The following is a 13,586-nucleotide window of genomic DNA, read 5'->3' on the forward strand; positions in this document are numbered from 1 at the left end:
CCAGCAGCCTGGGGATCTCTCCCGTTGCAGGCAGGAGCCACGCGCCGGCAGCCTCCAGCAGCCCTTTTCCAGGTAAAGCAGATATGTTTGGCTAAATAAGCAGCTTTCTTTGGCACGGAAGAGCGGGGCATCCGCGTCGGTTGGCAGACTTCGCCTCTGAAAAGAGGGTTGTGGTCAGGGAAAGGAATTTGAACACATTGAGCTCCACGCTGTCTTTATATGAGGACAGTCACAGGTTTCTGCTCCTATGGGCTGATGACCCTTCAAAGTGAAACGAAGGCAGCAGGGGAGGTACAGCAAGTGTTGGGAAGATACATTAAGTGCAAAAATACCATAGTTGAGAGTTTCTGTGAATGCACAAGCACAAAAATTAGGCAGGTAAAGAGAGGAGCAGGTAAAAAGTAGAAGGTGCTTATACATTTATTGCTTTTGTAAAGAGAAGCTTCCTATTGACAACGCTCTCAACAGACAAACCACAGCCTAGGAGACACTTCCATTTCCATAAGGATTAGATCAAAGGGATGAAAAGAATGAGACCAGTGGGGACACAGGGAGCAGGGGCACAGGCGTCTTGGTCGGGGAGGGAGCCATGGGTGGGAGGGGGCTCTGGCATTTGACTTCAACGAAGCAGCAATGTCTGATCTGTGCCATGTACCACCAGCATCACCACATACCGTCAGCTAAAAAAAGCACCGTTATATCTAGAAACAAAATCCACCGGGGACTGATTTTTGCCTCAGCTCTGAGCAGGCTATCCTTCGCCTGAACGGAGGCAGATGGGATGTCATTTTTTCCATCCCTGACTTGCTCTGCGGCAGCTCTTTTGGGAGCTCTGCTACCGCCTGGGCCGCAGAGCGCCCGCGGTGGTGTTCCTGCTTTGGGGAACTCGATGCTGCTCAATGGCTGACGTGAATTCCCGCGTCATACGAGGCAGCGGAGCAGAATTCCCTCACTCTCTGTTTTACCCTATAAGGGCATTCGACGACGGCGCCGCGAACCTGCACCTTCGCACAGATTTTCTGCAGCTGCTGCAGCACGGCGAAGCCAAGACCAAGTTTGGATTCTTGCGTGTTGTGATAATCAGCTGGGGTTCGGAAAATCCTTCAAAAAAAAAAAATCTAATGTTCTGGCAACTTCACAAGGCTTCTGAAAAAATAACAGTTTAATATCTGGAACAAAAATACTCTGAGGAAGTCCAAGACCAACAGAGCACAGAACATTTTTCCCCCCCTAACTGTTACTGTACAGCACTTCCTTGTCCCCAGCTCAGTGAAACTGGAACGTTTGCATCAAGATGCTGAAACATTTCATTGGAAGTCAGGCAGCAAGGTAGAAAGATAAAGGGCTATTCATACGCTTGAATATTTTTTTAATTTTCTGGGTTTTGTTTATTTTTATTCCTGTCCCATGAATTTCCTCAGTCTTTTAATGCATCTTAATCTTCATCAATATTTAACTCTGCAGCAGAAATACTGCATACTTTGTTTTCCCGTCTAACTTGAGAGGCGGGGAAGAAAAACATCTATGGGAAGAAGAAAAACAGCCAGTTCTAAAGGAAACGACTTTTCCTTTTTCCACAAGATGTCCTGGAATAGAGTCAGGGAGAAGGATGAAAGAGAAAGGTGGGCAGCAAGAGCACCATGCTATTTCAGAGAGTTAGTTAGGGTCATCATTTAGGACTTCTTCCTACCTCTGGGTCCCAGGTTTAAGACCAGCCTAAGATCAAAACCCAAAATGTTTCTCAATGATGGACTTAACTCTCAGCAGACATTACCACATAACAGCGGTTCCCTGCAGTAATAAAAAAACTACAGTATCGCTCACAATGAACAAGTAACTATATAAATATATATATAATTACATACACTATGGACACATACACGCATCTACACATAGGTATGCATGAGAACCTTTCAACTGTGGACGGGAATGCTTAGTGAACTTTTGCAAGCTAAGGGAGATCTCTCATCATTTTCAGTCTATCCTGGAATAGCAATTTCCCATCGCACACAACAGACAAGTCTGTAAGAAGCCGCCCAGCACAGAGCAGAACTGATGTAACCCCGTGCTAGTAGAGATGCTCCACAGGACACTACCTGGCTCATTATACCACACTAGAGCCTCCAACAGAAAAAGGCTATTTTTGTGTTTCCTTTGTCTCTTACTGAAATCTGTAAGTTCAGATTGTGTCCTGCAAAGTCTCAGTTAACTAATTTTCTACCTGCCCGCTCTGCCAGGGAGCAGCACCCAGAGCAGTGTTTGTAACTGGGACACTGGTGGTCTCCATGCATATAGTTAAAAATAAAGTGAAGAAAATCTCAGTTAAAACGTGTGGAGGGTTAAGCTTTCCGTCATAGTATTTTCAGTGTCGGCTATGAAACACTACAGGTTTTTTCCTTGAGAAAAAAAAAAAAAAAAAGAAAAAAAAAGAGAGAGTTGCTGTGTTTGGACAAGCCCATGCTCTGCCCTCCTTCGGAGTTGCTGGGGCTCATGCTACAGCAAACCAGAGCCCACATAACACCTACTGCAGCATCAAAAAAACCAGCACGGAGCTCCCTGCACCAGTGTCCAGAAGACCCCAAGGCCCCTGAAGAACCTGTGCACACCCTCAGCTCAACCAGAGAAACCGGGTACAACAGAGCTGCTCTAGACCTTGGATACAACAGGAAGCAAACCCAAACCTGGAATACGTTTTTATTTCCAAGTATTGCACAAAGGATTTATATACTTTAATCCTGGTTGTCCTGGTTTGAGTGACACAGGATTCATTTCTTTCAGTAATTTTACTTTTCAGTAAGGTCTTTTCTAACGCTTGGGAAAACTACACTTTCAGAAGACTCCAGTGTCTGAATTTGTGAAAATATTTACTTCATAGCCAGCTATGGTATGTGGATTTCAAGATCTCAGTGTTTTTGAGCTCGCCAGATGCACGGATGAGGAGGAACGAGACCCAGGCACTTGACCCAAGATGGCCCACAGTATTATTTCGTACCATGAATGTCACATTCAATATAAATTAGGAAGTTTGCTGAGGAGTTCCTCCTCTCTTCTATGATGGCTGCGATCCTGAGAACTTCTTGCCCCAGCACCAGACCCCTTCCCCCCCCACCAAAGCCTCAGCGCTTGCCGTGTCCCACATTTGCTGTCCCCTGCTGGGAGGGCACAGCTTCCTGCTGATAGAATGGGCTCAGTATAATCCTTGTGTATTTTATATTGGTATCAGGAACAATACTGGTTCTTTAGTATTATTAATTATTTACTCTTCTTCTATTAAATCTGTTTATATTTCAACCCTCGGCTTTCCTTGTTTTTGCCCTGATCCCCCTTCCCAGGTGGGGAGGTGACAGAACAATTGTCTAAACCACAGTAAGTTGTTGTGGGTTCCTCAAACTGTAACACTGGTGCCTCAAGCTCTCCTGCAAAGGGGACCTGGACCTAGCAGAGCACAGGAACTCAGCACTTGTATCATCCCTCCATGTGATTATTTTTAAGGAATTTCACTAACGTAACAGGAGAGCAGAAACCTGCAGTATTTCAGTCTGTGAACGAACATGTTTGGATACAGTCTGGCTCAGCAGAGGGGGACGATGCCACGCAAAGCCCTGTTGTGCAGGAAGCCACGTAGACTACGGTGCCTTGGGACCCCTCTGGATTAACTGCAAAAACAGACAAATCAAGCTAATAAATCTCACATGCAGGTACACCTCCCAAAAATGTGGAAATACTGAGAAGAGAGGAGTCCCGACAGTGCCACCTGTGGAAGGCTCAGCTTACAGAACCAAGATGTAATTGCGTCTCTCCATTCCCGCTTGCAGCTGAAATCCAGAGTCACATCAACAAACCCTTGGCACATAAAACAACAGCTTCCAAGTGCTTTTACAGAAATTAATGACTCATTTCCACACCTCTGCAGCTCAGGGGGTTCATTATGCCAACCTCATGAAGTTCAACAAGACCAAGTCCAAGGTCCTCCATCTGGGTCGGGGCAATCCCAAGCACCGATATAGGCTGGGCAGCGACTGGCTTGAGAACAGCCCTGAAGAAAAGGACTTGGGCGTACTGGTACAAGACAAGAGGCTCAACATGAGCCGTCAGAGTGCACTTGCAGCCCAGAAAGCCAATCGTATCCTGGGCTGCATCAAGAGAAGTGTGGCCAGCAGGTCGAGGGAGGTGATTCTCCCCTTCTACTCCACTCTCGTGAGACCCCACCTGGAGCACGGCATCCAGTTCTGGAGCCCCTACTACAAGAGAGATATGGACGTGCTGGAACATGTCCAGAGAAGGGCCACAAGGATGATCAGAGGGCTGGAGCACCTCTCCTATGAAGACAGGCTGAGAGAGCTGGGGTTGTTCAGTCTGGAGAAAAGAAGGCTCCGAGGAGACCTTATTGTGGCCTACCAGCATCTTAAGGGGGCCTACAAGAAAGCTGGTGAGGGACTTTTTAGGATGTCAGGTAATGGTAGGACTAGAGGGAATGGATTAAAACTAGAGATGGGTCGATTCAGATTGGATGTTAGGAAGAAGTTCTTCACCATGAGGGTGGTGAGACGCTGGAACAGGTTGCCCAGAGAGGTGGTGGAAGCCCCACCCCTGGGAGTTTTTAAGGCCAGGCTGGATGGGGCTCTGAGCAACCTAATCTAGTGGGAGATGCCCCTGCCCACGGCAGGGGGGTTGGAACTAGATGATCTTTAAGGTCCCTTCCAACCCTGACAATTCTATGATTCTATGATTGTCTGCTGTGGATGGACAGCAAATGGTGTATCTCTGCCCAGCTGGCTCAGCCAAGGGAAGCCATGGGTGCTCCTGTGAGCCCCTTTGGGAGCAGGGGAGCTGCCGGCTCCCCACTGCTGCTCTGCCACCACCTGGGGTCCTGGCACATGGCATGGCAGGGACAGAACACAGCTCCCTGGTGGCACAGCTCTGCTTGAGCAGACCTGGTGAAGGGGAGCCTGGCCACCAACTGGTGGCTGCAGCAGGTAGAGAACCCAAATGCCTTCAAACCCTAAGGAATCAAGCGAGCGAGACACAAAACTCATGATAGAGAAGAGCCTGCACCCGATGTTTTATTGCCCTTAATACAGAAAACCCTGCCCAATTAAGCAAAAAGCAAACTTTGGCCAAAACCACAACAAACAGACAGGACAAAATGGGACCAGAGGAAATCAGTTTTGGTTTTCAGTAAGCTCCCTGCAGAACGGCTGGTCTGACCAGCAATGCTAGGCTTTCTGATGGATTATTTGTTCATTTAAGATTTTCCCTCTCGATCAGAGCAAACAAGATCAACAGGCACTTCAGAAAGAGTACAAACAAGTTTCTTAAATGTAGCCTGGAAAAAATTCCAGGCTTATTATAAATCATGAGATTTATACTGAAATGCCCCTCTCCATCTAAACTATTCCTCTTCTCAAATACAAATTTCAAATACAAATAAGACCCATCAAATCTTCTCTCATTTCAAGCAAAACACCCCCAACCCTATACCCCCCAAAACCCAATACACAATGCTTCGTCCCTGCCTTGAAGCAGAAGTTGGATCTACAACTTAATGGCCCGTGTGGATGCTCCAGTGGCACAGCTGCCCCACTTGGGGGAATCATAGAAGCATTTCTCCAGCGCAGAGCGACCGCCACCAAGGACCCTGGCACAAAAGGTTTTCAGCGGGTCCTTGAAAGTGCTCGTTGCTGAACAGCTACTTGAGAAACCACTCCTCTCCCCATACACACAGAGTTGTGATACAGGGACAAAACCAAAACCAAGCAGCTGGGGTATGACCAGTGCTCCCATCTCAAACCCAGTGCATCATTTTGTGGATTTCCAGTCTCCATCTTCTGGGTTGCTGTTTTCTCATTCCTTAATGAGACTCATATAACTGCACGCCCTACAGGCTTTGCGAAAGCTTGCAAGAGCCAATCCTCTATCTTTTGTGCTGTCTACACTAAACCTTCTTAGAGGGCAGCAGAGGACAGCAAGAGGTCTATCCTCCTACCCACAGGCAGGATAAATGCATCCCACAGATGCACACCTACCCTGCTCTCCAGGACTGGAAAGCCCCTGGACATCCACACAAACTACTCTAACCCTTCACTGTCCTTCCCATTTTCCCCTCATATCTAAACCTGTATCTTGCTCACCGCAGTTTAATCCCACAACTTCTTACCCTATCTGCCATAGCTAATCCCTCCCCTTGGGCAGCTGGCTGCCCAGGGAACACTTCTGCATCTTCACTGTTACACTATACAGAATGTAATGAATCTTTAATTAAATGGGCTTGATGAGGAAAAGTCATTCAAATTAGGCTTCATCAGCAAGACAAAACCCCAGCTGTCTTTCCTAAAGGATATTACAAAGCACAGTTTAGAATACCTGGAATCCAATTTTAGTACTGCAGAACAACAGTTCCCCAAACCAGCATTTGCTAGGTAAGCAGGGAACGGCTGAAAGAGAAAAATCTCCAAGATCTTAAACAATCAGGCACATTTTAAGCCATGCAGCTTTTACGGCAATCCCTTCATAAAACAGGAGATTCTAACAATCTAACAGGCTTAATGCAACCAGTAGCAAGAGTGCAGCTGGTTGCACAGGGGTTGTCACTTGCACATCCAACGTATTACAGAAAAACAGTGCAAGCACCCTGAAAAAGGCACCTCTGGGAAGCTTATTGTAGCACCACGGAAATGGAGTAAATAAAGCACGCATCGTCAGCACATCCTCAACGTGCTTCTCATCCTTTTAGGATGAGAGAAACACTGGGAGCTTCTCTTGTTTAATCTGCACAAGAAGATTCATGTGCTCGGCACTGAATGACTCTTCACATTGACTTCAGTGGGAACAAGCTACCCTGGATTTCAGAAGAAAAAAAAAGCACTAACAGAAAGTTAATGAGGTACAAACCAGGTTATGAATGGACCAAAGAAAAAATTCTCCTAAAGCTATTTCCTGCCCTGCTGTGATCGAATACATGCCTTTTAAGGCCTCACCTTACCCCTCCTCCTTTCTTTAGGCAATGCTTTATTGTACCCTGAGACTTTCTCCACTTTTCTAATCAGTTTCCATTATGTCCTTTTCCTTTAAAGTTTCCCACTGTTACAGCTCCACCAGGAGCAATGATGCTGAAAACGGCAGCATAGACTGGCTACGGCCTTTTAAATAGTCTTGAAATGGATCCAAGGTGGAATAAGTCTTCTGGACAGGGGGGTTAAAGCACCAGGGCTCTCACTGCAGCGCCTGCATCCCTGCTCCTGCCAAGGCAGCTCTGCACACGACAACATGGAAAGTTTTAGAGCAGAGTCTAGCCTAGGGTAAGAAAAAATTCATGACCTACAAGTTTTAAAAAGGATGTTATGAACCAGGGGGCTGGATTTGGCCCCCTTCAAACCAGAGGGAGACCCAAAGGCAGAGCAGCTCTGGCAGAGGAGCGCTCAACCCATACAGTGAGTTTTCCCTATTTCCTCCTCCACTGGAAGGAGGACAATCCAAGTTTGCTTTGTGTTTTCACGTCTTGCTTTCATGTTCAAAACAGAAAACCCACCCCCTCCACACACACGTAGTCTGCTATCACTTCTAATGAACCATTTCACCCACCTTCAAATATTTCTCCCTCAACCACGTTCCCACCTCACCAGCTCACGCTCACAACCAGCAAGGCTCAGGGCTGGCTGGCAATCTCATGAGACAGGCTCTCACAAGAATTTCCTGCTTCTGGTTCAGCCAGACATACTGCAACAACAGACGCTCTCGCAGTATTTTGGCACCTCCACGCCTTGTTCAGGCCAAGACCCAGGAATGCAAGTGAAAAAAAACCCACCACTTTTTAATTTTTAGAATTCTAAAATAACTCAGCTCTTCCCTCTGCTGCCGTGGGTGTCTGGTTGGCTTCCACGCTAAAAGACTGCTTCCACTGAGATTAACTGAAACTGGAAACTATAGCGCTGAAGGTATCACCAAAAAATTTGCTTCCCAGAAAACAGCTTGGTAAGACACCACCACAGTAGGGCGTTGGAGTAGTTTACTCCAGAGAAGCAAGTGTTATGGAAAGAACAAACGACTGACCCTCCAAGTACACTGAATTAGGTTTTCCACGAGTCCTGGGGTACTTCCAGCAAGTGTTTTTATCGAGGTGACCTAGCTGGTGAAAACTGTGTGTAGGAGCCTTAGGCAAGACCTACAGATCTTTCATGCATGTTCCTAGAAGTGCAACTCATGATGGACTGAGGAAGTCACAGTTTCCACATTTTCTAGTCTCGTCTATTGAATTACCACGCAAGCCTGCACTACAGCTAGACAAGGCCATTTCTCAGTGTGACTGATGTCTCACAGTAAATACTTCAGATACTTGTAGGCTTCTACAGCTCACACCTGTACTTCAGGAAGCATCCTTCTAGGCATCCCTGCTGGGTCAACACAATTCCCACCGACAGATCAGCTTGGGAAATAGCCTTGCTGGAAATTCAGAATTTGTGCCACATGCAGATGCACTCAGTCAAATCCCCTCTCCTCATGCTGGGTCTCACCTCATAGCCAGAGCCTGAACGCATACATGAAGGATAGACCATGCTGGACACTGTGGCGGGTCCTGGCTCCTTTCAAGAGGAGTGACCCTCAGATGTTCTTCTAGTTGTTCACTGGAAACACAGCTTCCTACAGCCTGTGCTGATACCAGCAGCAGTCATAGCTTAAGATACTTTCAAACACACTTTTCCTACCTCCTTGGGTGCAATGGCCGCTCCTCTGCCTCACACTTAGCTTTCTTACGGCAGCAAAAGTAGGGGAAGTGGGGGCAAGAATGTCTTTTGTGAAAAACAAAAACTCCGCACCTAGCATACAGGCAGCTCAAGTTTTAAGGATGAGTTTAGAAACAGAAGGCCAAACTTCTCAGTACAAATTGGGCTGGGCTCCTAAATCACGCACAGGCTCAGGAGGAAAGAGTCTGCCTTTCAGAGACGCTGAGCCTGTACTTCCCATCCAGGGCTTTGGCCAGGGGTCAGAGGACACATACCACATTGTGAGCAGTTATTCAGGCATGTTAAAATACTTTAAAAAGATTCTGCTGCTGATCTCATCTGCAGGAGTCATCACCTACGCCGGTGTCTGTGCAGGGCTGGGGTGAACGCCTTGCGCCAGACAGGGTACACCTGACAGGGAAAGCTGGCGTTGATGGCAGCCACCTCCTCATCCTCAGCTCCTCTGGAGCACCTGCCCCAAAAGCTGAATGAGTACATCTATTTTCTAGTAGGTATAAAGGGGTAAGTCTATAGAAAACCTTGTAACTAGAGCAGTTAACACATACGGGAAGCATGTCAGATGCTTTATGCATCAACAATGAAGAGACAGCTTTCCCAGCCCTGGAGGAGCATGCAGAAAGCAAGGCACAAATATTAAGCATTCTTTAAAGATCCAGGCTCCACATGGATTTAGCTTGTTCTTAAAATTCATTGAAGGATATATTTAATACTGCTACATGCTGTATTTAATATTACAATGCATGCAAGTTCTATTGTGTTATTAACCACACACTTTTCACGGGCACCACATTACAGTCTAAAATCTCCTAGTCAATATTTAAGGCTAAGAAACACTTTAAAGCTAAAGCCATATCATCTTGACAAATGTTACATTACGTCAGCCTTTCCACTATTGAAAAACATGATGATGATGAGATCAGCTCAGAGATGGTAAGAAAGCAGACACAGGGCAGGAAAGAGTTTAAGTGCTTTAAACTAAGACGACAGATTACAGGCTCTGCATTAAGCACTGGCACCTTACAGGATTGAGCCCCAGCTCCTTATATACTTGCGTCACAAGCACAAGCCTTAAAGTTAAAAGAAAAAGTCTCTCTCCTTGAATCTTAACATAACACATAGAACGCACAGCAATTGCCTGTCTTTATCCTTTCACTCCTCCCTGGACTGAAACCATCAGCCATATCTACATCCAGCTGCCCTACACTCCTCCCTGCTCCAGATCCCACCAGCTTCAGAGCAGGTAGCCAAGGCTTGCACTTCTCCAATGGACACCTCTAGGCTGTTCCCCATGCTGGATGCCTCCTGCTAGCACTGAGGCTGCAGTCCATTCCATGTGTTTAAATATTTAACGTGACTGTCAATATGTATTTTGTAAGGCTAATAAAATTAAAATGGGTTTTCAGTACTTTTTCTTACCACTCCCAAGAAGTCCAGTTTGTTACCAGCAGAGCACTTCATGGCAGATGTAGGTATGCGGTGAATCTGCTTTCAGGAATGCAAAATAGGGCACTATTTTTAGACATGGGCTCAAGATTTATATAAAACTGAATAAGACCTTACACACAGTTTTATTAGCAGCCCTTTGCTTACATTCCATCCTGGAGAAATACAAACCCATTTCTTAAAAAGTTTTGGGAATACTGCTGCGCGTTGGAGGGCTGGCAGACCTTTAGGAGCTCCCGTTAGGCTTCTGGTTGTGTGCAGCAACCTCGTAAAGAGGGTAAGGAAACTAAGCAAAGTGGAAACTAGGTTAAAATCGGAGAAGCCTGGTGCAGAATTACAAGCAGTGTCTTTAGTCCTTAAGATGAAGCGCAGACAGAGCACATTTCAACTGCACAAAAGCTTTTGGCGGTTTCTGGTGGCTGCTGACATCTGTGCCAAGGTTCCCCTAAGGATGAAGAAATGAGAAAGATAAAGCCATGCTCGGGAAATATCAAAGCCAGGACATGAAACAGCAAGCCCCAGGAGGGACAGGACACACTCGCAGAAGGGACAGTCACGGGAGTATTTTCCCACCAGTACCACAAACCCAGCTGCCCTTGTCAGAGCCTGGATAGCAGCTGTCCTTTGTATTAGTTTCACCTTCCCCAGTGTTTACTGTTGCGGCTCCCCAGTCATCCCGCATGGCCAGGACACGGCACCACAGCAATGCGGGCTGCAGGGCGGCCATGGCTCCAGCTACTGGCTCAGGCAAACCCATTGGGAGTGTTATTGCAGCCAAGCGACCGGCTCCAAAGCAAAGAGAGATGCAGCACAAGAGCCCTTCTTCCCTGCCTGGCAGGCTGTAACGCCTGCAGGTCCCAGGCTCCCACAGCCCCTGTTCAGTCAGGGCATCACGGATGCCACAGGAAGCCACCAGGCTTCCATGCAAAGGGCTGATGGCTGGGAGGACTTTTGTAAACACAGCCACAGAAGGGTGCTTACCATCCAATCCTGTCCCCACCAGTTCTAGTCCTGCTCCTGTGAAAGCTAACCAGTCAGCCCTGCGCGACGCACGGCTGGTTTCACGCTCTTCTGTCAGAAATGTCTTTCAGGCTGCTCGTGGCATTATCTCAGATAAGATGGATGCCACTGCTGGCAGCCTGCCATTCATCAAACCCACCTAGAAATGGCTCCCACTTCTGCTGTTTGCAGGCATAAAAAGACCAGCAGTTCTGCTTTGCAAATTTTTAGTGATTCAATTAGCTGTGAAGCAGGGGTACACAGGCAGAAAAGAGCAGTGCCTTTTCCAGAAATTAACACCTATTTCCTATCACCGGTGCTGGTATTTTCAGGCTCACTTGATCTATATCAGGCTATTCAGGAAAAGCCTGTCCATCATCTCCACAGCACAAACTGGCAGGTTATGAGCTGCCATCAACTGTCCCACAAGAAGATAGACCCCAGGGCCTACGGGAGACTGTCATCCCCGCCCAGCACCTTTCTGCAAAGGCTCTTCTAGGACACTCTTCCATAATATTAAGCCTGGCTCTCCATATATCAAGCCTCTGTATGCCAAATATTCATTGCTGGGCCTTTCTAAGAATCATTTTTGCAAAGCTTGGATGGCAATATGTTTTCACAGCTGATGTGGAAAAACTAGAAACAACATTTCCCAATAAGAAATCTCTGCTTTACAAAGTGTGCACTGTTTCTTAGGGTTAATCTGACTTGCTAAGGGGGCGGGGGGGGAAGAATCCTTTTATACTGTTGACATAAAATATCTCTGACTGTCTTAATGGTAGAATTGTTCAATTTTCTACTATCTGTTCTAGGATACATATACTGAGGCAGGGGAGAAAAATAAATCAACATCTGACCTCAAAGCACCCATTTCTGGTGCTAGTGATGGCCCATCTTATGTCATTGGACACCCTGATTAAGCCTGAATGCAGGTTCCCCTTGCCCGGTTGGACGGAAATACCAGCAAGATCTCTGCAAGGTTAAGGCAGGGCAGCTGCCTCCCAAAGGGCAGTCCCTGGACAACTCATGACCTTCAGGATCACAGCAAGCGTCTCATAATGAGTCTGCTAAACAGCTATCAGTATTACAGCTTATTCATAATACATGAAGAGCTTAAGTGGGTCACAGAGACCTGTATATCTGAGTAGCCTGACTCCAACAGCGGTCAGTACTGGCAGCTTAAGGAAAGAATAACAGAAAGATGACAAGTACAGAGTGCTGCTGTCTCCAGTGTATTTTCCCCAGCTTATTGTGAGAGGCAGTGTACATATTTCCAAAGCCAGATACTGCATCTGGATCAAAGTGTTAAACAGCTATTGATGGATCCCTCTTTCATTAGTTGACGCCCAGCTGTACTCTTGGCCCCCGCAACATCCTGGCAATGAATCTGACAGTTCAGTTGTGCACTGCATGACAAAGTACTTCTTTCTGCGTGAATTTGCTGCCTGGGTATTTCTCTGGATGTTATCAAGTTTCATACTATCACTCCCAGTTCGTTTTCTCTGTACCATTTGAGATATTTCAGAGCTCTCTCCCCTCTCCAAAATAACTTTGAGCCGAAGGCATTTTATCTAATTAGCGTCACTTCATATAGAAGCAGTTCTACACTGCAGCAAGGTCTTCTCATCCACCCCTACCTTTTTTGCTTACACTGCATTTCCAGAATGGGTAACCAGAACCTCACACAGCATTTCAGGTCCAGATGAATAACCAATTTAAGCCCAGTCAAAAAAATGACCTTTCAGCAATACTGGAGGTATACAGAATTTAAAAGAGCTTTGGAAATGCTCATCTAAAAGGGACTGCCCTAACCCAGATCCTTGGGTGGTCAAGGCAAGCTCGTTTCACTGTGTGACAATAAGGCCACATCCCAGAACAAGAGGAGGATTAACAGAAACACTTGCTTTAAGGGTCATAAAAATAAGACATTGCCGTATGGCACTACTGAAGCTCCGTTTCACATGGATTGGAGTTTCACAGTTGGACTTGCCAGCATCAGTGAAGATGTGGCATCCAGCACAATACATAGAGTGACGGCAAGGGCTCTCCCCTACACAAACTGTCGGGTCACCCCCCCACCCTTTTCTTCATGCCAGCTTTGACATCACGTCTCTTCTACTCCGACTTCTGCCCTGACTATTTTTCCTGCATCGGTGGGGTTTTACCTTTCAGACAGTTTCCTTCCTCAAAACCAGTTCAGATCAAAGGGGTCATGAATTATTGGACAAAGACCAGTAAGGCCAACAGCAGAGTAGTATCTGCCTGACTACTTCTAGAAACTACACTAAACCCAGTTGTTCTTTGCACATATTTTGAGCTGCTGCAGCCGGGAGGACTGTGGAAAAGGGTCTATCACAACCCTGCGCTGCCTCCTCCTCCTCCAACACCCTCTTCTCCAGGAAA

At 46.6% G+C, this 13,586-nt stretch overlaps 1 protein-coding gene across 2 annotated transcripts in view; it reads right to left on the reverse strand.

The window, feature by feature from the left end:
• Positions 1-13,586, reverse strand: part of DDAH1 (dimethylarginine dimethylaminohydrolase 1) — a 63,244-nt gene that overhangs the window by 37,404 nt on the left and 12,254 nt on the right. The window contains exon 1 of one of the 2 annotated variants that reach the window (XM_063343150.1): positions 10,158-10,214. The exons of the other annotated variant lie outside the window; for it this stretch is intronic. Coding sequence (XP_063199220.1) covers positions 10,158-10,199 — 42 coding nt within the window. The 5' untranslated portion in view covers positions 10,200-10,214. Of the gene's footprint in view, positions 1-10,157; positions 10,215-13,586 lie in introns of those variants that run through there. 2 annotated transcript variants of the gene reach the window in all.

The sequence above is a fragment of the Chroicocephalus ridibundus genome, chromosome 8, assembly GCF_963924245.1.
Source record: "Chroicocephalus ridibundus chromosome 8, bChrRid1.1, whole genome shotgun sequence".
NCBI lineage: Eukaryota > Metazoa > Chordata > Aves > Charadriiformes > Laridae > Chroicocephalus > Chroicocephalus ridibundus.